Source organism: Chrysemys picta, chromosome 9 (assembly GCF_011386835.1).
Source record: "Chrysemys picta bellii isolate R12L10 chromosome 9, ASM1138683v2, whole genome shotgun sequence".
NCBI classification, from domain to species: domain Eukaryota; kingdom Metazoa; phylum Chordata; order Testudines; family Emydidae; genus Chrysemys; species Chrysemys picta.
The window spans coordinates 19,042,948-19,068,152 of record NC_088799.1 but is presented as its reverse complement, the minus strand read 5'-3'; the positions used below and the strand labels follow the sequence as shown (position 1 = coordinate 19,068,152).

General features: G+C 39.2%; 1 protein-coding gene across 2 annotated transcripts in view; it reads right to left on the bottom strand.

Annotated features, from left to right (window-relative positions):
* SI (sucrase-isomaltase) overlaps positions 1 to 25,205 on the bottom strand; it is a 158,207-nt gene that overhangs the window by 78,918 nt on the left and 54,084 nt on the right. For both annotated transcript variants that reach the window (XM_065557834.1, XM_065557833.1), the window contains exons 18-28: positions 24,530 to 24,684; positions 23,927 to 24,011; positions 22,411 to 22,467; positions 21,565 to 21,689; positions 20,441 to 20,529; positions 16,513 to 16,562; positions 12,739 to 12,909; positions 11,604 to 11,753; positions 9,805 to 10,011; positions 8,429 to 8,583; positions 3,055 to 3,223 (exon numbers count right to left, since the gene is read on the bottom strand). In XM_065557834.1, coding sequence (XP_065413906.1) covers positions 3,055 to 3,223; positions 8,429 to 8,583; positions 9,805 to 10,011; positions 11,604 to 11,753; positions 12,739 to 12,909; positions 16,513 to 16,562; positions 20,441 to 20,529; positions 21,565 to 21,689; positions 22,411 to 22,467; positions 23,927 to 24,011; positions 24,530 to 24,684 — 1,413 coding nt within the window. The remainder of the gene's footprint in view (positions 1 to 3,054; positions 3,224 to 8,428; positions 8,584 to 9,804; positions 10,012 to 11,603; positions 11,754 to 12,738; positions 12,910 to 16,512; positions 16,563 to 20,440; positions 20,530 to 21,564; positions 21,690 to 22,410; positions 22,468 to 23,926; positions 24,012 to 24,529; positions 24,685 to 25,205) is intronic.

Below are 25,205 nucleotides of genomic sequence, written 5' to 3'. Positions count from 1 at the left end.
TCCTTTGCCTAGGCGCGCGCACACACACACACACTTCTAAGACAGACGAAGGTAAATATTTAAGTTTCCTACAGAAAGATTATTTTCAGTTTGAAGCTTCTGAACTCAATATGTTTGAGAGCATTTGAGTATGAAAAAAATAATTGTATTACTTTAGATCCCTGAATAACTATTGATAAATTCCTGCTAACATGAAGCATCTTTCCCAGTACAAAGCCTTCCTGTTTTCAAGCAGTTTTTTTGTAATCAGTATCCACATTGGTGACTCTCTTATTTGAAAGGCATTAGAGCTGAAATTGTAATGATGAGGAGACTATAATTGTGGTGTCTGGAGTTGTGGAGAAGCAGCATATACAGGAAAGAAATGGTACAGAGCAATTGAAGCTAGATTACAATTTTTGGCTGATTTTTTTTTTTTTTTGGCAAAAATGCAGATTTGGCAAACCAAAAAGTTTCACAGATTCATGTCAGTTTCACTGAATTGTTTTAATTTAAAAAAAATGAAATATGTGTTTCAAAATTTTTGAAACAGAACCTTTTGATTTTTCAGTCTATAACAACTTTGTTTCATAATTTTCTTTCATTTTATTTTTAAAAAATGTAAAAAATAATCTTCATCAAACTGAAAAGTTTTGTTTCAAGTCTAACAAAACATTTAGTTTGACCCAAATTAAAAAAACCCACAATTTTAGACTTGCTGAAAATTAAAAAAATATTAAGTTTCACCTGAAATAGGGTTACCATTCGTCCGGATTTACCCGGACATGTCCTCCTTTTTGTACTAAAAATAGCGTCCGGGGGGAATTTGTAAAGCACTCACAATGTCCGGGATTTCCCCCACAGGCAGAGCAGACCGAGCGGCTGGGAGGGCTGCAGGGAAGTCCCGGGCTGGACTCCGGAGCAGCTGTAGAGGAGCCGGATCCGCCCTGCATTCTGAGCAAGTGTATCAGCACAAAGTGCAGCCCTCCCCTTTTGCAACTGGGAGCGGTTTCTGCCATGCAGTGTAGCAAAACGGGAGTGAGAGCACTTTGTGCTGATACAAGGGCAGCTCTCCCCTGCAGTCCGGTCCGAGCCAGGGACCGGGTTTTGTTGTGCAGGGCCAGGGACCCGGTTTTGTTGTGCTGGGGAGCTCAGCCACGTGTCCGGCTCGCACAGAGCCCAACACCCTGTTCTGAGCAGCAGGGTAAGGGGGCCAGGGGGCAGGAAGGTTCTGGAGGTGGCAGTCAAGAAACGGGGGGGGGGCTTTTTGGGGGGAGTGGAGAAAGTTTTGGGCAGTCAGGGTACAGGTAGGGGGTAGGGTCCTGGGGGGCAGTTGGGGGGGTCTTAGGAGGGGGCAGTTAGGGGACAAGGAACAGGGAATCTTAGGTAGGGGGTGGGGTTCTGGAGGGCAGTTAGGAGCAGGGGTCCCAGGAGGGGGCAGTCAGGGGACAAGGAGCGGGGGGGTGGGGGGCTGAGAGTTCTGGGGGGGAGCTGTCAGGGGGCAGGAGTGGGGAGAGGGATCGGAGCAGTCAGGGGACAGGGAGCAGAGGGGTTTAGATGGGTTGGGAGTTCTGGGGGGGGCTGTCAGGGGGCAGGAGTGCGGAGAGGGATCGGAGCAGTCAGGGGACAGGGAGCAGAGGGGTTTAGATGGGTTGGGAGTTCTGGGGGGGGCTGTCAGGGGGCAGGAGTGGGGAGAGGGATCGGAGTAGTCAGGGGACAGGGAGCAGAGGGGTTTAGATGGGTTGGGAGTTCTGGGGGGGGGGGCTGTCAGGGGGTGGGGAGTAGTTGGATGGGGCGTGGGAGTCCCAGGGGTCTGTCTGGGGGTGGGGGTGTGGATAAGGGTTGGGGCAGTCAGGGGACAAGAGGCAGGGAGGCTTAGATAGGGAGTGGAGTCCTGGGGGGCAGTTAGGGGCAGGGGTCCCAGGAGGGGGCAGTCAGGGGACAAGGAACGGGGGGAGGGTTGGGGGTTCTGGGGGGGCGGGAAGTGGGAGGGGCGGGGGCGGGGCTAGGGCGGGGCTCCTCCCGTCCTCTTTTTTGCTTGCTGAAATATGGTAACCCTACCTGAAACAATTTTTTTTCTGATTTTTCAGAACTGCAAAGGAACCAAAATATCTGTTGTGTGGACAGCTCTAAGAGAAATATGCCACCACTTTCATTGTTCACTTTATAGGGGCTGCAAACCTCACATCACCATGCAGAAAATAACATATGCATACACAAGTATCCATTAACACTGATTTACCTGTTACAAGATACTAGTTTGCTCACACAGGTATGGGATTTTATATGCAGAACAGGTATGTGAGCATTACTGTGGGTGCAACCTTTATGTTGTTTGGAAATTTGACTATCTTATAATATGCAAATTGGCATCACACTTGTTTAGCTTTTCTAAAACTATCATTTGCAACTAAATAGTTAGCTGAAAAGCATGAAAAGCAGCAATGTACTATTGCATATGATTCATTTGCCACTGTTCATGTCTGCATCAAGACTTGAGTTCCAATCGGTGTCTTTGATCATAACTAAAAAGACAGAATTAGAGACGTCCATAGCCTATTCCCTGAAACACATTTTTCCACATCACAAATTACAATACTTCCTGGGCCTGATCTAGTGTCCAATGGGACTCTTACGTTGACTTCAATGACCTTTGGATGAGCACTAATACTGGTCTCTCAATTCAAAGGCCTAGGACTGAGATATGAAGTCTGCAAATCAGGACTGTCAGGGCTATGTGGGATCTCAGTGCTGGGCCTGCCTGCATATGTAGTCACACTTTTTATCCTTCCCCATCAAGTCAGGGGAATGCAAACATAGTGTAATGCCACCTTTGTCCCCTCCTCAGTTTCTGTACCAAGCGTAGCTCATTCACATCTGCGGATCTGTCCTACAAGCCATAGGCAAAATGAGCCTGCCACCGCCAGGCAGAATTCAGTGGATTGTATATTAAATTCTCAAAAAGTGTCTGCTTTGATTCAGTTTAAGTGAATAGCAAGCTACAAAGACCCAGAGGCATATAAAGCAAAGAAAGCGTTACTACTTAGAGAAAAAACAAAATCTATTTCTACTTACACCAGGGGGCTGGTCTTTGGCAAACATTCCCCAGGTGTGCCAGTTCATATCTTGCCGAAATGTAGTGTGTTCATTTTCACCAAATCCATAGATATACTGTGATGGCAGACGGGTAGAAATCTGAATGAACATGTCGCTAAAGGTGAACCCAGGTACCTGAGAATCCCAACTGAAAAAGAATGAGAATTATCCCATTATCCATCAGTAAAGAGTGGAAAGAATGAAGAAGCAGCAGAGAATATTGAGGAATAGAGGTTTTCAGTGCTGTGCAGGGCTCAGAAACAGCCAGTACATGCCCATATACAGCACTAGCACTGTACTGAAGTTTCCATCTTGTCCTCCAGTAACATGCCTTTCATTTACAAAAAAAAGAAGGATGTTTCTTACTGTTACAGTTGCAAAGAAAATATTAAAAATGTGACCCAAATGTAACTGATGCAGAGATGTGTACGAAAGTTTGCAAAAAGCCTGAAACAACAGCTCTGAGAGGCCTTCGATTTCAGTGAGGCATTTGAACAATTTATTGTGAGTGTCTTCTCATTTTGTCAACATGTATGGGCAGAGCTTATTTTGGTGGAGGTGCTTGAAACAATATGATCACCTTCCCCGCCTGCCCCCTCTACAGTCCAAGCCCTGGTGCCACATGTGATTTAGTAAACAAGGAGATGTCATTTATGTTTATAGCAGATTTTTGCCCAGTGTTGAAAATCTACCTCTGAATCTCATCCACTGCAAGTTAAGTGCAATTCAATTCATTCTCTATTGTTCATCTAATTATGATCTGATAATAGATCTTCTGAATAATTATGCAGTTCCAGGAGAGCTGTGGATATGATTTTTTTTTTCTGGTTGGCCAAGCAATCACTGTACAATTCAATTTTAAGAACAAAGAACAAACTGTATTACAAAATAGGTTTTTATAAATGAGAAAGTAAAATATATTTTAAGTCATATAAGTGCTCGCACCATTGTTCTCCTTTATCCCTCACTAATGTGTCATTGTGGGAAGAGGGAAAGCTCACACAAAATGTGTTTACTGTCATGTTACTGAGATCTATCTGCAAATTAATTGTGGCATTAATTAAATATTTTTTCTGCACCTGCAATTTTAACAACTTCCAAAGTAATAGAAACAACATAATGAATTTGGTTTTGTGTTTAAAATTATGTTCTGGTAAGGAAAAGCTTAGCATTCATACAGATTCTGTCTGGTCAATGTGTAACGTATTAGCCATGATGGCAATTTTCACAGGGGGGACCTTAGGTTTTTCTTAAAGTCTTCACCAATAAGTACCCTGGTGCTTTGCACTACTTTTTCTTTAAGATTTCCTCTTACAGGCAAATATTCTCTTTAATTAGGGATAAGCAAAAAGTTTAAAAACGAATGAGGTGAAAGAACTAGTTTGACCCTAGAAACCACAGCAATGGGTGCAACATAAATATTATCTACCTTTCTATTTATCATTTATTCATAAAGCATTCCCTTACAGACTTAAAACTTTATCAAAGTATTTCCAGGTGTTTTAGCTCAGAAACTCCCATATACATTTCTAATCCCCTCCAAAATACAAAGAAACAAAAAACCCTGTTCACTAAGAAGTGTATAATAATTGACCCTATTATCCGATCTATGCAAACTAGTCCAGCACTTCCCCGTCCTCCTCTAATTTGTACTTTCTGGTCTTCCACATTGTCCAAATTTTAGGAGTTCTCAAACTTTTTAATAAAGTGGACCACATTTTGGCATGAAGGCTATCCAATGAACACCTTGATTCCATTCACAATCATGTAGATCACATTCCCTCCAACTCACAAATCATAGAATCATAGAAACTTAGGACTGGAAGAGACCTCGAGAACTCATCATGTCCAGCCACCTTCACTGAGGAAGTAAACCTAGACCATCCCTAACAAATGTTTGTGCAACCTCTTCTTAAAAACCTCTAACGATGGGGATCCCACAACCCACTTTGGAAGCCTATTCCAGAGCTTGCCTGTACTTATAATTAGAGAGTTTTTCCTACTATTTACCTAGTCTCTCTTGCTGCAGATTAAGCCCATTACTTCTTATTCTACTTTCAGTGGACATGGAAAACAATTGATTACAGTCTTCTTTTATAACAGACCTTAACATATTTGAAGACTTATCAGTCCTCCTCGGTCTCCTTCTCTCAAGACTAAAGATGCCCAGTTTTTTAAAACTTTCTCTCAAAGATCAGATTTTCTAAAACTGTTATCATTTTTGTTGCTCTCCTCTGGTCTCTTTCCAATTTGTCCATATTTTTCTTAAAGTGTGGAGCCCAGAACTGGACACAGTACTCCATCTGAGGCCTCACCAGTGCCAACTACAGCAGAACAATTATCTTCCATGTCTTAAATACCAGACTCCTGTTAATAAACTGAGAATGATATTAGCCATTTTTGCAACTGCATCACATTGTTGAATCACATTCAACTTGTGGCCCACCATAACCCCAGATTTTTTCTGCAGTACTACTGTCTAGCCATTTAGAAGTTGTGCATTGATTTTGTCCTTCCTAAATGAAGTACTTTGCACTCATCTTTACTGAATTTTGTCTTGTTGATTTCAGACTAGTTCTTCATTTTGTCAAGGTTGTTTTGAATTCTAGTCCTGTTCTCCAAAGCGCTTGCAACACCTCCCAGCTTGGTGTCATCTGCAAATTTTATGAGCACATTCTCCACTCCATTATCCAAGTCATTAATGGAAATATTGAATAGCACCAGATCCAGGAATGACCCTTGTGAGACCCCACTAGATATGGCCTCCCAGTTTGACAGCAAACCATTTATAACTACTCTTTGAACACAGTCTTTCAACTGGTTGTACACCCCACTTGATAATAATTTCACCTAGACTGCATTTCCCTAGTTTGCTTATGAGAATTCCTTATAAACTTATTATCCTCTAGCTGCTTACAAACTGATTGTTTAATAATTTGTCCCAGTATCTTTCCAGGCATTGAAGTTAGGCTGACTTGGGTCCTCTTTGTATCCCTTTTTTAAGCATACTACCTCCTTGTAGCAACAATGGAATTTTACCTCCTTGTAGCAACAATGGAATTTTTTTACATGAAAATAGTATTTTAATGTATTTTCCTCTGTCTTTAATATAATGCAACAGCTAGGAACAAGAAAGAGAGTCTCTATCTGATGTGAGCTGTACCCTCTTCCCAGAACCCTGCCAGAGTCTGAACTACGGTCTCAAGCAGCAAACCCCCAGACATTATTCAGTGTTAAGGAGGGGATCAGAAACCTACTCCTTCATTTTGGAACGCCAGCTTCAGACCATGAACAGAGGCAGCTGTTTGGGGTTGCTTTCCACAATCCCTGGTGTCCTCCTGAGACATTTTCTTCCCTTTGACCACCAAAGGTAACCCCCTATCCTCCAGGTATGACCCTGGGGGGGGGAACTGTTAAATGGGGTGGTGGACCAAGAGGGTTACCCTCCCCTGCCATAGAGTTCCAGTGTACCCCATTACACTTATACAGCATTAGACTAAGTCCTTAGTTATCACACTTATGTGTGTCTTCCAGAAAACAGCCCTAGAAGCAACATTGCATAGAAAACGTCTCCTCTCCTCTCTTCTCAGTTCTTACACATCTAAGTCAGTCTCACTCTCTCAGTCTCAGGTGTAAGGTCTCTCCATTTGAATGTGTATCAGCTTTGAATAGTTGTATCAGCATCCGTAATCCAAAAGATTTAAGCAATCCAGACTCAAAGGATAGAGGATATTAGCAAAAATCCCTCAGGATGCAAGTCTAATTTCTCTTTTTTCTGAATTTGATTGGAAGAATGAGCCTGACATTTTACAGTAGAATCAATTGCGTTCAAAGTGCAAACAAATTTCTGGGGAAGTGCCTGAAGATAATCTCTCAGATATACTAATAGTCCCCCTAGAATAAAGGGTTTCAACAAAACATGTAAAATTATACAAACATAAAAAGCAACATATAACAAAACAAAAACAAAACAAAACAAAAAAACAACTTTTCACCAGAAGATGTGGTACTTTAGAAGAAGGCAATTTACTCAGGTATAAGCCAACATTTTTGTTACTTCCACCTAGCACCTATGATGAAAGAGCACACACTCAAATGATGACACTGACTGGCTAGATATTGGAATAGCTCATCCAATCACCTCTTACAGGTCAAGTAATAACTCCTAACCGTAGGGCAGGAAGTCCTGCAGTTGTAAAAAGTGGAAATGCTCAGATGGTCTCAAAAGGCTACTTCAACTTCCTTTCACATCTGGGAAATTCAGGCAAATTCTACATTCCTTCTGAAGACCTTGCCCAAAAAACAACCACACCTACTGACCAGGGCTACCTGCATCAGTCACCACCTCCTCCTCATTTGGAAAGATGGGAGTCTGGTCTTTCCACAGTCCCATCCCTATCAGTTCTGGCCTATATAGGTAGATGCTTTTCTTCTGGACAGGCATCTCCCCATTTCCCAACTGCTGCAGGTGCAGAGAGACCACACTAAATTCCCTGGGAGAAGTTAAAATACTCTATTGAGTGGTATTAACATGCAGACAAACAGCTAGAAAGGCAGACAGTGCACTTATTGGAAGAAAAAGAGGCAATTTTAACCACTGCTGTCAGGGCCACTTGCCCTTTGGTCTGAAAGTTTCAATCTTGGAGGAAAGGGAATGGGGGGACACCTACTGAAAAAGCATGTCGCTTAAAAGCCCAAACAAACAAAAGCCCTAGCACATACAAAAAGTAAGCAAATGGGTGTCCATTTACAAAAAGAAACAGAACAAACAAAAAATCCATCAATCATAACTCATACCAAGAGATGAAAGTCGCAAGTAAAAATATCTTACAATCACAACCTTGATGCTAAGGGGAAAAGTAAATCACATCATCAGGCAAGCAATAAGATTTGCTGAACATCTTTTGTCATAACCAACAATTACTCATGCCAAAGACAAAAGCAAACTGCTAATTATTCTATCCAATTGAAACATGGGATTGCAGAGGGAAATAAAATACTGTCATTAGAGTCACTCTACCACGAGAGCTAAAATTTACAATAGCCAATGATGGGAGGTGATAAGGGAAACTTCTTGGCCATTTGGTGAGGAAAAGAGATGTTCCTCAATGCTATTAACTACAGAAGTTCAGTCCATTAACAATCAGTCTATTAGGCTATTAACTGACACAAGTGGTCAATGGTTAGGCATATCCCAAAAGGAGGGGCTTTCATTATCTGGCTGCTGCCACTGGGGGGTGGGGGGGACAAGAAGTAATCCACCTAGCACAATACAGTGAAAGCAAACATGGCTTGGCGCAACCTAAAATTAAAAAACGTTACCTATAGCAAAAAAAGAAAAGGATTCACTTACATAATTGTCCCAGTGCTTTTGCGTCGAATCTGGATGCCGAATGGATTGTTCTGAATTGCTACTTCATAGAGTCGATTCTCATATGTACTTGTAGGACTGCTAGGAATATTTAGTCGTACTGGAACCTCATATCTTTTATTGTTGTAATCATAAATCTATAAAGAAGAAATCAGTTCACTTGAGTGCATATAAAATATTCAAAAGATCTATAAATTGATGGCACTTAAAAGTTCAATCTCTTTTTAGAAATATTACAAGTTCCATCACTATTCCCCATATTAATTACCCGGTACACCTCTCAGACTGGTAGAATCTTAAATAGAGGAAGATTTCTGACAATCTTTTTCGAATGGAACCAATATAGTTACAAGTCTTGAACAAACATTTAGCTAAAACAGATAAAAAATTGGAGTGTGAGTGTGTTGGGTGAGGCATTCTCTTTCAATATCAGTTTTCTCAGTTATATCATTATAATTAAAATAATAGATATATGGACTGGTATATAAGAAGCAATGAAGGTTGAAGAATCTTTTGTTTTGTTCAAGAGATTACTGTTGGTTAATAGAGGGTCCTGTGGCACCTTTGAGACTAACAGAAGTATTGGGAGCATAAGCTTTCGTGGGTAAGAACCTCACTTCTTCAGATGCATCTGAAGAAGTGAGGTTCTTACCCACAAAAGCTTATGCTCCCAATACTTCTGTTAGTCTCAAAGGTGCCACAGGACCCTCTGTTGCTTTTTACAGATTCAGACTAACACGGCTACCCCTCTGATACTGTTGGTTAATGTGGCCCTGAATTTATTTTTATACATAGTAAAGAGAATTTTCACTTTTTCACACTTTTAAGCCACCTTTATACGTTTTTTGTTAATGTTTTATGTTTTTTGCTATGCTTACATACCAATTCTATGTTCTCTTTATTCTATAGTCTGTCTTAATAGGTGAATTCAATGTATGCAATATGATCACTTTAATAATTTATTAATGTTATTTTTAGAATATAGTTTTATAAGTGTCATTAGCACAAAAGTTATCATCAGTAATACTTACTGTTAATGCATAATACTTACATCCTAATGATAAAGTTCCTCAAGATTCTCCAAATTCTGATTGATTGTTTGGGTGCTTATACACTATTACATATGATTAAGTTATAAGAACTAGGACATAAGCTCTTGTGAGAAGAGAGGATTTGGCTTAAACCCAAATAACAGCTATTTAGCTAAAAGAAGCAACCTACCTCATCAGGTGGAAAAGTCAGGGTAGTCAACCAATGTACAAAAAGCAGACAACGGATTTAAAAAAAAGATAATTTATATTAAAAAAATGTAATCAATGGAACAATCTCAGTTCACAACAATTTCAGAATAATTTTACCTTAAATTGCAGCATATTGTTGTCATGATATGTCACATCCAAACGAAGTGTATTGATAGGGGTAGTAGAAGTCGCAGCACGATTAGCATAATTACTATTTCTGTTGAGGTTCACTGATAAACCTGAAGAGGTGTATGTAATTTGACTGACAGAATAACCATAGTCAGAAGGGTAGTAACAGGATGGCACATTACCAGTGGAAACAGGCTGAAAATTCAAATATACTGTAGATCAGTAAACAGTATTTGGGAGCCTGAATTTTAAACCTCATTAAAAGAGAATTCCACAAGACTCCTATTTTTAACATGCAACTATTTCATGTCAAGCTTCTTGAAAAAGTTAATGTTAGTAGAGTTTAGCAAAGAGGAAGCTATCAATCCTTTCAACTCTATAGCATATTGCATCTATTAAAAATGCATTTATCCTGTTCAGGCAAAGTTGTATGAACAATTTAGATTGACCAAATCCATTAAAAAAAAAGAGGGGATGGTTCTACCTAGCCCTTTCAATTTCAGCCAAATTCCACAAAGATATGCAGTCTTGGGCAGCTGCTGTTCATGGTGCTGGAATCTCTACCCTTACTATTGGACGTCTTCAAGAGGACAGGTGTCCCACCATCCTCTTTAGGTCTTCAGAGGCATATCACAGTGGCTGCTCCGTGAAGGCTTTTATTATTAATTTATTATTATTATTCTCTAGAATAAGGGTTAAAATACCCATCCAGGGTTATAGGCCTAGTCTGTCTGAGAACTGACAGCAAATAACTTCCAGGCTCCTGCTCTAACTGAAAATGAACATCCAAAAATAATTAGTCTGTGGTTGCATCTGTTGATGTAGCTTAATGCAGTAAACTTTCACCTAGCTTCAAACTCTGTCTGGTTGTTCTCAAGTGAAAATAAGTTTGCTGGGCACATCCCAATTTCCAGTGGAGATTTAATCAACTGCACAATGCACAATTTGATAAGATTAAGTTTCTCTATTTTTTAAAAAAGTCCCAGCTCAGAACTGGAATAAAATTTCATTTTACCCAGAGACAGACAGCCCTTTTCAAATGTTCATCATCCCAAAGCATTTCACACAGTGATACACTGGATACTTGTAGTACAGCGAGTGGCGGTATCATGGCTGTTATGTTCTCAGGAGTGGCCTGTACAGAATCTTAGACTTCAGAGCTAGAGATGCACCCAAGTTTTAAAGCATAGATTTAGATCCAGAAAAGAAAGTCACCCAAGTTTGAGGAACTTCATATCAGCTGTTCCTGTCTGGATCCATTTTACAAAGACAGATCCTTAAGTCATTAAGTTAAAAACTGGATGAAAACTTCCCTAAAGTTCAAAGGTTTCTTCAGATTTTATGTTCTAATAGAGTTAATTTTTAATTAGAACCTGTTTTATTGAGAGTATGGAATGCTGACAAAGGCAGATTGACCTGCAAAAGGCACTCTGAGCTGATGTGCAGGGGAAGAGCTGTAAGTGGAAGCATAATTATAAGTATTATTTGTCCCTGTCTTTTAAGAATACCACATCATCCTCTATTTTTAATATATGTTGGCCAGATCCTCAGCTGTTCCAAACTGTCCTGGTTCCATTGAAGTCAACAGTGCTATGCTATCACGCAGCAGCTGACAATATGGCCCCTTGTTTAAAAGAAGTCTTGTAAAAGGAGAAAATTGTCAGATTAATTCCATTCTGAAATTGCCTTGATCCATCTTTTTCACAACAGTAAACTATAAGGAAAAAGATAAAAGTTTCTTAAATTTTTGACTCCTGTTCCCTGTTAGAGAAATAATTTTTGCTCACCTTCCAGATACAGCTCAAGGCTTTACATGTCTGTTCTGTTGGATTGGGACTAGGGTGACAATCAAATCTTTCAATGTCATTTAACTCTTGATTCCATTCCAGTGAGTATGATTTTCCTAGTTCAAGTTGAAGCCCAGTTACATGGGTAACCTGTAAAAAATTAAACAAAGAACAATTATTCAAACTGACCTCAACCAATGTTGTCTTCAACCCATATAGGGGCAGATTCTCACTGAGTATAAATTGTCATGGCTCTATTGACGTATGACAACATACTCCAGCTGAGGATCTACCCCATAATACTTAGTTTATTAATATTTTTTAAAATGCGTGAAAACTAAAATTTTCAGACTTGAATTCTATAACAAGCTCCTAAATTAATACTTAAGCAAGTAAATAAAAGTGGCTGAGTCCTGACAGCTTCCACTGAAGTTTATAATGAATGAAAATCAGACCACTGTTAGTTAGGTGCCTCAATATGGATTTAAGTGTCTAATCTTAGACATAATTACTGTAATCAATATTGGGTCTATTTGTCTTATTTCTATCATTTTAATTTAACGCAATCACCTGTAATAGTTAAAAGATGGTGCAGAAACCAGATACACAGCAGTGGCAGGATTCTCAAGATCCTTCATAAGATTTGTCATGAATGGCAGCTCAATGGGGTTTTAAAGTGACTGCTTATTCAGCATATACATCTGCCATGTGGCTGCCACTCAGAACTCTTCCTGATGAGGAGTGCTTGTGGCACTGATGCCTGAGAAGCTTTCAGAGCCACACACATTTTAGTTTTTAAAAGGACTCTTTGAGCATTGATGTTAATGTCAAATACTGTTTACTTGTGCAAATATGACACTCTACTCTTTAAGTCAAATCCAGCCATCTGGGGTTCATGCACAACTTCTACTGGCTACTGAGCGTTGTAAGTGTGTGTCTGAGGGCAAAACTGGCATGCATTTTTTTATACATTTTTATTGAGCATAACACAATTGTAGCTTTAAGTGCCTTTATTCTGCAACAAAATAGATTTACTATACATGATTACATCCACGATCCTATTCTATTAAGCACCTGAAAAAAAGTTTATAAAATTCTTCAGAAGCTTCTGTCCCTGAATTCAAATATTATTTACCTTATTTGAAGGATTATAGCTGATATTATGAGGAGAATTCTGCACCGCACCATTTTCAAACACGGTAAGAGTTGTAGGTTGAAGGGGCAATCCAAAGATTTTGATTTCCTTAAACGTTAAGTTGTTGGGATCGATGTAGTTCTTGTGCAAAACATTCATTTTTAAGCTATTCTGAAAGACAAGATATTCAGATTATATTGTCACACACTGTCTTGTGTGATTTACTGGAAAAGGTTACTTTTTGTTTTTCTAAACAATTCTTTACAATACAATTTATAAAATGACACACACACTTGTTTTTTCTTCCCCTTAGTAGTTTCTTTAACTGGATAATTAATATTCTTTCTTCAAGACCATGATCTATAATATAACATATATTTAACATAAATAAATATTACATTATGGACACTGTTTCGGTCCTGTAATTCGTACAATGTACTTCAATTGTATCTCTTACTTTTTTTTTTTAAATTTTTTTTTAGAAATAATGAAAGAGCAAATGAGGGACATGAGCCAGAGAAGCGTTGAAGTAGCATTCTGACTTATATCCTATTTACTTGATACAGCAGGATTGAACCCTATTCAGTCAGAGCAGGTACCCAATTCAGAGACGTACCAAGTGTCTTCTGTCAGGTGCCGAGTGCTTTCAACTCCACTGACTGAATCACTGAATTGAAAACAAACACTAGATCTAGTGGCTTAATCATCATCTAGGTCGGGGCGGGTTTCGTAAGTTGTATGGAGCGCCGGTTAGGGGAGAGCGTTGTGGCCCAGCCCCTATCACCTATCTGCCCCCACTCCCCCGGGACTCCTGCCCCATCCAACCCCCCGTTCCCTGACGGCCCCCCTGGACACCTGCCCCATCCGCACACCTCCGCTCCCTGTCCCCTGACCACCCCCGGAACCTCTGCCCCTGACTGCCCCCTGCCGCCCCATCGAACCCCCACTCTCCTTCCTGACTGCCCCCCGGGATCCCTGCCCCCATTCAACTCCATCCCCCCCCCCGCCCGTCCCGTCCCCTATACACACCCTCACCCCCTGACCACCACCCCAAACTCCCCTGCCCTCTATCCAACCCCCCATGCTCCATTCCCCTTTACCGTGCTGCCTGGAGCACTGGCGGCTGGCAGTGGCCACCGCCACCATGCAGCACAGAGCACCGGGTCAGGCTGGGCTCTGCAGCTGCGCTGCCCCAGGAGCTCACAGCCCTGCCTCCCAGAGCATTGTGCCGGCGGCGGAGTGAGCGAGTGGAGACTGCGGGGGCGAGGGGTCAGCAGGGGAGTGGCTAGCCTCCCAGGTCAGGAGTTCAGGGGCCGGATAGGACAGTCCTGAGGGCCAGTTGTGGCCCGAGGGCCGTAGTTTGCCCACCTCTGAGCTAGGTGGCTGTGGAACCACCACCAGGACAGCACTATGGCTGTCATTGCAGCCATGAAATCATAAATACACTCTGAAACATCATTCTTGTGAAGGTTGAAATGCACAATAAATCTCACCATCTCCAGCCTCACCATGATCTATCCATGGTTTGGCTATAATATCCAACTCTCTCAGCTTCAATCCTAACCCACATATCAGATCCAGAATATAACCAGCTGTCTGAGTTCAGAAGGGAGGGAAGAGCCATCAATAAAACAGAGGTTCTCTATTCTTTAATTATTTCAAAAAAAATATTAAAATTTTAAAGGACCAGATTCCCACATAGCTCCATTTACTTGAAGCTCCATGCTCGCTTTGGGAAAGCATATGGTGGAGAGGAGGAGAGCATTTCTGGTTCAAATGTATTTACCTTGCCTATATAGGGAAAAACCCTGGTCTCATTGAAGTCAAGGGCAGAACTCTCATTAACTTCAGTGAGACCAGGATTTCACCCATAGTTTATGATCCGCAGCACAAATGTTCTAGGGAAATGAAGATAGCTGATGCAATATTCTTTTTTTTTCCATTCTTGAACAGGGCACTATATTTTCTTAGCAATTTACCTGTTTAATAAAATGTCAGTTATTTGTTTGTTAAAAATAGATGTTCTCCATTATTGATTGAATTGATATATGGCAGCTTTATGCAATGAATTAACCTTTCTTTATGGACTTTCAATAAGAGCAGGAAATATGTCCTTGATTACAATGTCTTTGTAACCACAAAGAGTAAATGATTATGTTAATTACTAATAAACTTTTGATTACTTATCAAAAAACAGAAATGCTTGTGTGTGGATTCAGGGCTAATGGAAGACTGATAGCCCAGTACATAAGCCTGTGGTTATGCAGCGATCCCCAGAACAGGTGCATCACAAGTAGCAACAGAGAAATTTTCCCCACAGCATCCAACAAGTGCATCTCAGCTATGACCTGGAGGAACCAGTTATATAAATTTATTCTCTGCATACATCAGGTCCTTGGCCTTTCTGCTAAGAATGCAAACAAGGCTACCATTTAGTGCACTAGGGGTGATTTTTTATGGTGTGAACTTTCTCAACTCATGTCATGGACCAACATTAAGCTATTTACACTATCACATTACCATCAGTCAGTAGCTTTCTGTCACAACGGAGCTGTGCTAGTATCAAACAGATGACACACTAGTAAAAGGCTCTATATCCTAGTACTAGCCCCTTCAACCACTCAGTCACCAGGAAAGGATACTGTTAAATTCTATACACGTCAGTGTCATGGTAGCTGTAATAATAATACAGACTTATTATGTGGGAGAATTAGGATTTTTTAACATTATTCAAGCTCTTTTTGAGTAAATTGAATGCAACCATTAAATAGCTGCTAAAAATTCTTGTTTAAATCTAGTCAAAAGAGACAAAAGAGACTATCAACTATCTATGTCCTGACAGCCTAATTAAATTGCTGACATTCACTCCTTAGAATAAAAATTGACACCTCTAAAATGCCAGCTCATTGGCTTCACTATACACCACTGATGTAGGGAAAATACTTTAGATTAAAAATAAGGAAAAGAAAAATGATAATCAGATCTATGAAGGTTTTCACGCTTCCACTCCTATGCTTCCTGTGAGTTTCCCCTCCACCAGCTGTTCCCCTGGGTGAATTTCAGCACAGCAGAGAAAGGAACACAAATTAATTCTTACCCAATCAGAATTATCTAGGTTTGGAATCCCCAAGGATTGAGGGGGACAATGTTGTATACAGTAGTTCTGATCCTGTCCCCACCACTCCCTTAAAAGACCCAAGTCCAATGGAGAACGCATGAAGGGGCTTCTGTGGGGTCAAAGGAAGGAGTGAATGATGCAATAGATGCAACACTCCTTCCCTACCCTAGTTCATCATCCCCATAGAACGGACACATTCAGCCTTATGTGCGGACTTTATGACGCTTTTTAATATGTAAGAAATGATAGAATTGCTGTCCTAATCAAAGTATTATTTGTTAGCAAATACATTTATTTCTACTGACAGAATATCTGTCTAGTCTAAAACCAAAAAAGTTTGTGCAGAAATAAATTAAAATACATTTTATAGAGTCCACTACTGCATTTTTAATAGAACTGCATCTCCTCCCTTACTCAGGCAAAACTCCCATTGGTATGATGAGAGTTGAAGGCAATCATCACCTTGCAGTTCTACTATTTGATAAATAGTTGTATGTCAATTTTATTACCTGTCAGGAAATATGGGTGCTTTTATGATATGTAAAAGTTAGTAAAAGAATGAATGAACAAACAACGAAACATGATGCTCTGATTAACTGAAAACATTACAGATTAAAATGAACACAATGAAAATAACATTATGAAAAATTACTTACATTGGTAACTGAAAACTGGTAATAAATGTAGGTTTTACTTTCCACTGTACCTAAAATATTGAGAGAGAAATTAACACTTTCTAAGCACAGTGCAGAAATTACCCAGCATTACTGACAAGTTGAGCATAGAATTGTGTCACAATTAGAAACCAATAGATTGCTAAATTATTATTATAGTAACACCCAGAGGTCTGAATCAAGTTAGGGACACCACTGTGCTAGGTGCTGTGCAAACTGATATTAAGACATAATTCCTGTCTTGCATACCTTCCAGTGAGGGACAAATGAAGATTTACTAAACTCCTTTGCACACCCTGATGTCCATGCAACTGATCCTACATTATGGGGATATTTACCTGCTTTAAACGTATGCTCTTTTTCTATTTTAAATTCTTTTTAAAGAGCAGAATGTTAAAGAATGACTACAGTAAAAGCTGTTATAAAGGCAAATCTGTGGAAACATACTACAAAATCCTTATGCTCTAAGGCAAAGCACTTCACACATGCTTAACTGTAAGTACACCTTTACCCCGATATAACGCAACCCAATATAACTCGAATTCGAATATAAAGCAGTAAAGCAGTGCTCCAGGGGGGCGGTGCTGCGCACTCTGGCGGATCAAAGCAAGTTCAATATAACGCAGTTTCAACCATAACGCGGTAAGATTTTTTGGCTCCCGAAGACAGTGTTATATCGGGGTATATATGAGTAGCCCATTGACTTCCTGGGGTTAAGTGCGTTACCAAATCTGGATAGAAACAAGGCAGGGGTCCTGTGGAAAAAAACAGCATGTAACTGTGCGTGTGCAGCATGCACAACCTGTGTGTGTGTGTGCAGCGTATGTGTGTGTAGTGTGTGTGTGTGTACACGCAATCTCAATTCTGAAATTTCCTAACTTTTGAGTGCTTAACTTTGCAAAGTAATAACATTACTTGCACATAGTTCTTTGCCATGCAATTGCCATAAAGAGAGCCTAAACTTGATATTCAGCTGCACTGTAATTAAAATGCTACTTGCCAGAAGGATTGCATACACTTTCTTTTAACCTTATATCCATATTTCAAAGCTAACTCTTTGAAATATTTTGAACAATTATCTATTATGCAAAGAGTTTCTATTATACTTATACTCTATCTAATGTAGTTATGAAACAGGGAATAAAATACCTCACTGGCAGCAAATGTAAGAGTTGATTACTAAACACTGCAGTGTGGGATTTAAAAAAAAAAAAAAAAAAGACAGACCTGAAGAAGGTTGTGGTTGCTAGTAAATTGTGAACAATTTCTAAGGAAGATTGCAACTCATAAGTTCTTAGGAAGACTTGTTTTAGAAAATGATCAAAAAATCATAACAGTTCATATAATTTTGTTTCTCAATATTAGTACAATAAAATCTGAGTTATTTCAGATCTTGAAAAAGAACATGTTCCCTCTGTAGAAATATCAGCAACTGCCCAGGGCATTCAATATTTATTGCAGCAATTATCAGCCAAACCATAACGGTTTTTCTTTAAGGCAGCCCAGAGTTTCATGAGACTTGAAAGAGCATGGACAGTTTGAAACGTTTTGCATGACTCAGAACTGGTAGAGTCAAAACAATAAGAACTGGATTCTATAAGTAGAATACGTATCTGTTATTGCATAGATCTTTAAAAATACACTTTCAACAATATCAAGCAAAATCATCATATCATAATCCTTCGGAGCACAAGCAGCCCCGCTTTCTGGCACCCAGCTAGCTTGGTGCCCTCCTACTTGAGGTAGTGAAATAACTTCCTCTTAACGACCCCAGTTCTTCAATATCAGGACACAGATACTCAATATTCCGAGTTAAGATTTACAGAGTACAATGTGATCGTAGGGAATTGTAGACTGGCACTTTATAGTTTAAAGGAACAGCAGTGAAACCCAGAAGAGAGACCGAGTCCTTCACAGCTAAAGTATGTGGATGAAGGCTGACCCCCTAGGACGATGGCAGCACCTTGGAATTGGGGCTGAGAGAGAAGTTAGGATGATGTAGCCAGCCAGGTGTCCCACAACAGGAGAATCAGATGGGCAGCAGCCTTCTGGTCTTTCCCCACAATTAGGTCTGCCACTTAGTGAGAAGTTTAGGGTTAGTGTGGACCATTTTGGGACCTCTCGCATCTCAATGAAAAACTGATCTGTGAACAGGTGAGTTGGTGGCAGGGGAACAGTAGCAGAATCCCAGAATAATTTTACAGATAGGCTTATTAGGGAGACTATATTTAAATTTTCTCTGAGTTCTCCAACTTGAGCACATTTACAGAGGTCAAGGGTGATCTATTCAACAGTTTTACAGATCAAACGATAGTGTATATCTGAACATAGAGGTTAGAATGAATTTCAGTACTAGACAGTCAGTAGCTGACAGAATCATAGACAGAAATCAGAACAGTTAACACGAGCAATCCTATATAACCTTCCCACCACCTTTAGATCTTAGTCCTGAAAACATTTATGCACAAGAGAAGTTCCATTTCACTCAGTGAGAACTGTGTATAAAAACGCTCAAATGCGCAAGTGTTTGCAGGATCAGGGCCATATTTTGCAGGACTAGAAACATTAGTGGAATGACATAGTGTAATCTATTCTTGACCTCCCCGGTGGTGCTTTGACCATCTCCATTATGCATAAGCCCTTATTGCTGAGACATTTCTCCTTAAATTCCTTCTTAAACTTATCCAGCATGGCTAAATCATGCTCAAATTCTTTTTCTATTTCCTTCTCTCTATGGATAGCATGAGACTGTTAGATTAAAAATGCAAGGTCAGAACTTCCTGAAAACCAGGTATTCTTGAAATACATTAGTTGTAATGGGCATATGCCACAAACCAAACCCTTAGCTTTTTTTTTTTAATAAGGTGCTGCAATGGGTTACAAACAAACAATAAAAACTATCACATACAAGTCCTTAAATCTTTTTTTAATAAAAGCCTGAGTGTGTAATAAAAGGTCTTCAGGAAGTCATTTTGGAATAAATATTTAAACTGCTTGCTGGTTTGTCTAACAAAAGTATAATAAAAAGGACGAAGGCTGGGATTGTCAAAGAAAGGATTTAGGTGCCCAGATCCCAGTAAATTTCAATGGAATTTGGCTGCATAACTCCTTAGGCGCCTCTAGAAATCACAGCCAGTTATTTTATAATTCAAAATCCAAACTCCCTTTAATTTCCAAATTAGCTTTAATCTCAACCTTATCATTACTAACTATGGTATTTTAAAGGGATAAAACTCAGATATTTTATTTTGATAAGTTGGACATTTGATACAAATGAATACATTTATAAATTATTATTTTGATTAAATGTATTAAACAAAATCAGTGATGAAATATTTGTTTGTTTGTTTGTGGATTTGATGCCTCACTTTTAGCACCCAACTTTATCACTGTCTGTATTTAGGCCCATATCTAGGGGTATGTTCACAGTGATTCAGATGTGTGACTGCATCTGTGTGTAGACATACCCAAGCTAGCTTCGCATCCACTGGAATTAATCTGGATATACAACATCGAATTTGAGAGTAGAATTCACCTTTTAGTCTATTAAAAATATGCCAGGAATGTGGTATACAACTTTGGATTTTTTTAAAGGTTAATATAAGCCTTTTTTCATATTAACAAGCAAACAACAGTTCTAACAACTTTCAGTCCCTTCATTGTGAATAGAACATTACATTTCCTCCACTTGAGGTTGCATATCCAAACCCTCACTAATGTCCCACTGAACTATTCAGATGAGTAACAATTTGCAAGACTGGGCCCCCTGATTGTAACATTTATAATTTGTAAGTATACCACTAATTTGCATAATGTAAAATTATTGATCCATGAAACCAATGAAAAAATTAAGATCATTATTTTCAAATATACTAATACTTCAAATGTTACGTGTATCTAATGTGCCTACCTCTAGATTCTCCATCATCCCAGAATAAATCTCCAGCTGCTTGTTTATTGTCATCTAATGCAATTATAAGTCCCATCGGATTCTTGCGGCTGTAAAATGAAAGACTTTCTCTGAAGAATATAAATGATATCTAGAAGTTGTTTATATTGATGCATCTTGAAAAAATATTGACTCTACCAATTTTCATTTCCAAAATCTTCATGTTAAAAACTGAGGTTTTGTGTTTGCAAAATTTTGCAGATTTCCTTTCACCATTTTTTGGCTGAGAGATTTTAAAAATTTCACAACAGAACAGATTTTCTCTAAGCTACTTTTCACCTGGAGGAATTGCCTTTCATTTTCATGGAAATGGATGAAAATGTGTGGCAGGACTAAAAATTATTACACAAAATTAACATGTAATTAACCAGTATTCGTATTATTGCATTAATCATGAAAGTATGTCAATGCTTTCAGCTATTACCAATCTCAAAGTTTAAATACTAAACCCAATAGATCATTTTTTCCTCTTAATTACGTGGGTATCAATCTGTTATTCCAAGAAAGGAATTTGGTCTAACATCCACACTTTCTCTCACAGGCAATAATCAGCCTGAGCAACTGATCCTTCATATTCACACAGGGCAACAAGGGAGCATCCCTTTCATCAGTAGTAGAGATGGACGACAGTATTCACCACAGTGTTGCTAATCACACATATGGGCTAGCAGGGAGAGGGACAAATTGGTGCAGACTACTTACCCCCACTTCTCTGGAGCAAAGGGGGACCCAGAGACCAGATTGAGAGTCTGTGTCTGGTTTCTAGTCTGTTCCTCGGGCACGTTGACACTTACTCAGGACTTGTGACAAAGCTACAATTTAACCCTCTGTGTGCAAATTGACAAGCAAACTGGGCCATATGTTTGACTGTAGAGCTTCAGGACCTGATCCAAATACCACTGAAGTACTGATCCTGCACCCCTGGCTACAGTGGGACTTTAGCCTGACTAAAGAGAGTAGGATGCAATTGACTTCAGACATTCCCGTATGATACACCCAATGGTTTGAAATCTGACAATTCTGAGCCCACTCCTGAAATCACATTACGGAATAGTGTGATCAGAGTGCTCAGCCTTAAAACGTACCTGTACAATGTTGTATTAGCTGGTTGCTGAATAGGAAAAATGTAGCCTCCTCTCAGATGAAGTCCTAGTTTGTCTGCTGGGAGATACATCTCTGCTTGTTTTTTTCTCCATACTACTCTTCCACCCTAATTTATGGGAATGGAAAAGAAAATGGGTATTTTACATTACTCACTACAGAGAATGGTTTCCTCACATCCTGAGCTTCCATTCCAGTTCCTCCAGTTATAATACATGAATGTCTATTCAGACACTGTCTGCCTACTACCTCAGAAAATCACCCTACATTACAACAGCAAACAAAAAACATTTACTTTTTGATTCCAACACGATCAACACACAAAGAAAAGCCAATTCATCTTGGAAGGCTGAAAGTAGACGCTGTCCTGTGTCAAGCACAGGGTAGAACCTTACCTTCCTTCTTCAGCCAACAGGCAGAAGAATTGGCACAGAAGTGGTGAATTTAATTTCTTTAGAAATAAGGATATCATGCCAGTGTTTGAATGCCCAGAAGAGACTGCAAGTATTATTATTATATTTTACTATTTATTTACTGATGTTGTTGTTAACAGCACTGTACAGAATGTAGAAGAAACATAAATCTTGCTTAACATTTGTTACAAACTCTCTCTCTTCTCCTTTCTCTCTATCTATTCCTCCTCCTTCCCTTAATTATCTCTCTCCCATCTTCTCCTCCATTTCTCCCTTCTCTCTCTCTCAACTTTCTGCTTCCTTCATGTTTATCTCCTCTACCAGGTCTAACAATCACAACCCATCCCGTAGAGGACAATGTTGAGAAGAACACACAGACATGGACTCAGCCCAGCATTATTATATGCATTTACTTACTGTTTCATAGTCATACCATACTGCATCAGGAATATATGCTGTCACTGTTTCCACCCCCTGAAATGAGAATAAAGAAACATCTTTCATATTTGAAGACAAATCAAATAGCAACTAAAGCAGCATTTCCAAAGTGACAATTTCAAGCTGACAAGAGAATTTCAATGATATTTGTTCTGATTTTTGTTTACTAAGAAGGACCTTTCTCTATAATGGTCTGGTCAACGTATAAGACTTTTTCCCCCAGTATCACAGAAGTTAGAATAGAAAAAAAATGTCCTTGTTCATCCATGTGCAATGAAGATTTATGCCCTAAAGTAGGCTTATTACTGATCTATCTGGTCTCATTTTAAATGTGCCATGCAATGAGGCTTCTGTCACGTTCCTTGTAGATGGGACAATCAGAAATTGTCCCTGATACTTAGCCTCAATTCTTCCTTTCTTTTATCCCATTTCTCCTAGTCATATCCCCTTGTACCAAACTAAATAATTCTTTTGGGGTATCTACACCTTCAGATGTTTGTAGACTGTTATCATAGCCCTCCCTTTTAAATGTTGTTTAGCCAAGCTATGCACAGCTCTTGCTTTTCACTTTTCTTCATGAATCAGTCCTTCTAGCTCCTAATCAATGTTGCTTTTCTCTGAATCCCACCAACTTGTTAAAATGTTAGTAGAATGGAGATACCCATAAATGCATATAATAATGCTAGCAAAGTCACATCAGAACCATAGAGGGACTATTACATCACTGCTCCATGATACGATACTTGTGTGTGATATGCAGCTCAAAAATCACACTAGCTCATTTTGATATTGTATCATGTTGCAAACTCATGTCTTATTTGATATTTACAATTACCCCAAAATCTCCTTTTGTGTTACTTTGTTCCAGATATTTCTTTTCAGATATGCCTTGTTTTGTACACTTAACAAATGTATTATGATAGAGCTTGAAAAATGCAATTGCATATGTGAGATTGAGGGCCAAAGGGGAAATTTTGAATTAATGAGGGTCATCATTGCAACATGAATAATCCATGATCTTGGTGTTCTCCAGTGAAATTACAAAGAGATGAAGAGAAGCTGCTTGTGAATTTTAGAAACATGGCTTGACAAACAATTGTATCATGTCCTGTCCCTCTGATCTACCTGCTTGTGAATGGTCACATTCATAAGTGTTTCTGCATTAGTTTAGCTATAACTGATGTTTGCTCTGCTAGGTCATGGTTCACTGGTTACTTGATGAAATTATCTGGTCAACATGTGTATGTTGGTAAACCTATCCAACCAATCAGCTACAAGGAGAACAGCCAGAAGTCAGATGTATTCTTTGCAGCATAGAAGAATCCAAGGAAACAAATGGTCTAATGTAAAGACAATAGGGTGCCTTCCATTGTATTAGCTATTACAAATTTTAGAGATACACAGTGATGTTTAGGGGCAAAATTGAGTCCTAAATAATATGAATGTCAGTGCTCAAAGAGTTCAAAGATAGATTTTAATATACAATCAAACATACTGGGTCCAGTACAGGAGTGATAAGAAGACCAGGGCCCCACAAGAACTGTCGATCAATAGCCCACGTTGCTTCATCTGAATAGAACCTAAAAGATGGAGAAAGTAGCAGAATTTATTTTGTTTGTTTGAGTATTGCCATGGGTAACACTACATTGCCTGGAATCAGCACAGAAGAATGGCAACACTGATAACTGGAAATTTATAACACTATAGCTTGTTTTTAATCTCGATATGAAGAAAAATCAGACAATGCCAGAAATACATTCCCGTGTTTCCTTATTTAGTTTATAATTATATTTTTCATATATTTCCTGTTTAGAAATAGTTTGTTTAAGAGTTTAAGAGCTAGGAAATGCAACTTCTAGAATGTGCAGCATGCCAAAAAGTCATTTTCTTATTTACCACTGACATTTCATACCGTTCATAGCAGGTGTTAGAGCAAATGATAATAATTTAGACAGCTAGATGTGATTTATGACTGATCTTTCTTAAAAGCTATTGTATTATAAATATGATGTATACAATAGCATCAAACTCTGCCCTATTGAATTCCCTCTTTCCAACAAAAAATACTGTTTATGCATATTTTGATCAGTGAACTTACTCGTGAAGAAGTGGTCTCACTACTGTGTCTCCTTGTGTATGAGCTTTGTAAAAAAGGGTGTAGAGGTAGGGCAGTAAAGTGTATCGAATGTTCAAGTAGTTCTTTGATGATCTCACCAAAACAGAATCTGCCCCAAATATAGCCGGATCCTGAGGCTGAAAATAAAGGTTGGATTGTTATGGTTGTCATGAAGAAGGAAACGTGTTTTGGAGAACACTGTAGGCCAGATCCACTATTAGCAGCTGCAACTCTATTGGAGTCCACATGAACAGTGACACAATGAGGTTGCAGCTGCTGATTCCAGTGGTGAACTTGGCACAGTACATACAATTATTTCCAATGGAGGTGACTCTTTTGGAGTTAGAATTTCATTAAGACAGCCTACGAATGTAAAATTATCAGCTACAATCCAGTGACCTATATAGCTCACTTGGACCAGAAAACCTAATTGAACAGAGTATTAGAATGCAGGAGACAGAATGCCTACACTATGCTAGTAGGACAGCAGTTGTTTCAATGACTGAGTAAATATTAACTAAGGACAACAGAAATAATTACATTACGGTGGATTTGTTCCAGTTCTTTTGTGCTAGTGGAGATACAGAATGCTAGTAGTCTACTTGTAAGTTCATTGATACAACAGTAGTAGGAAATTGGTAATGTAATTATATCTTTA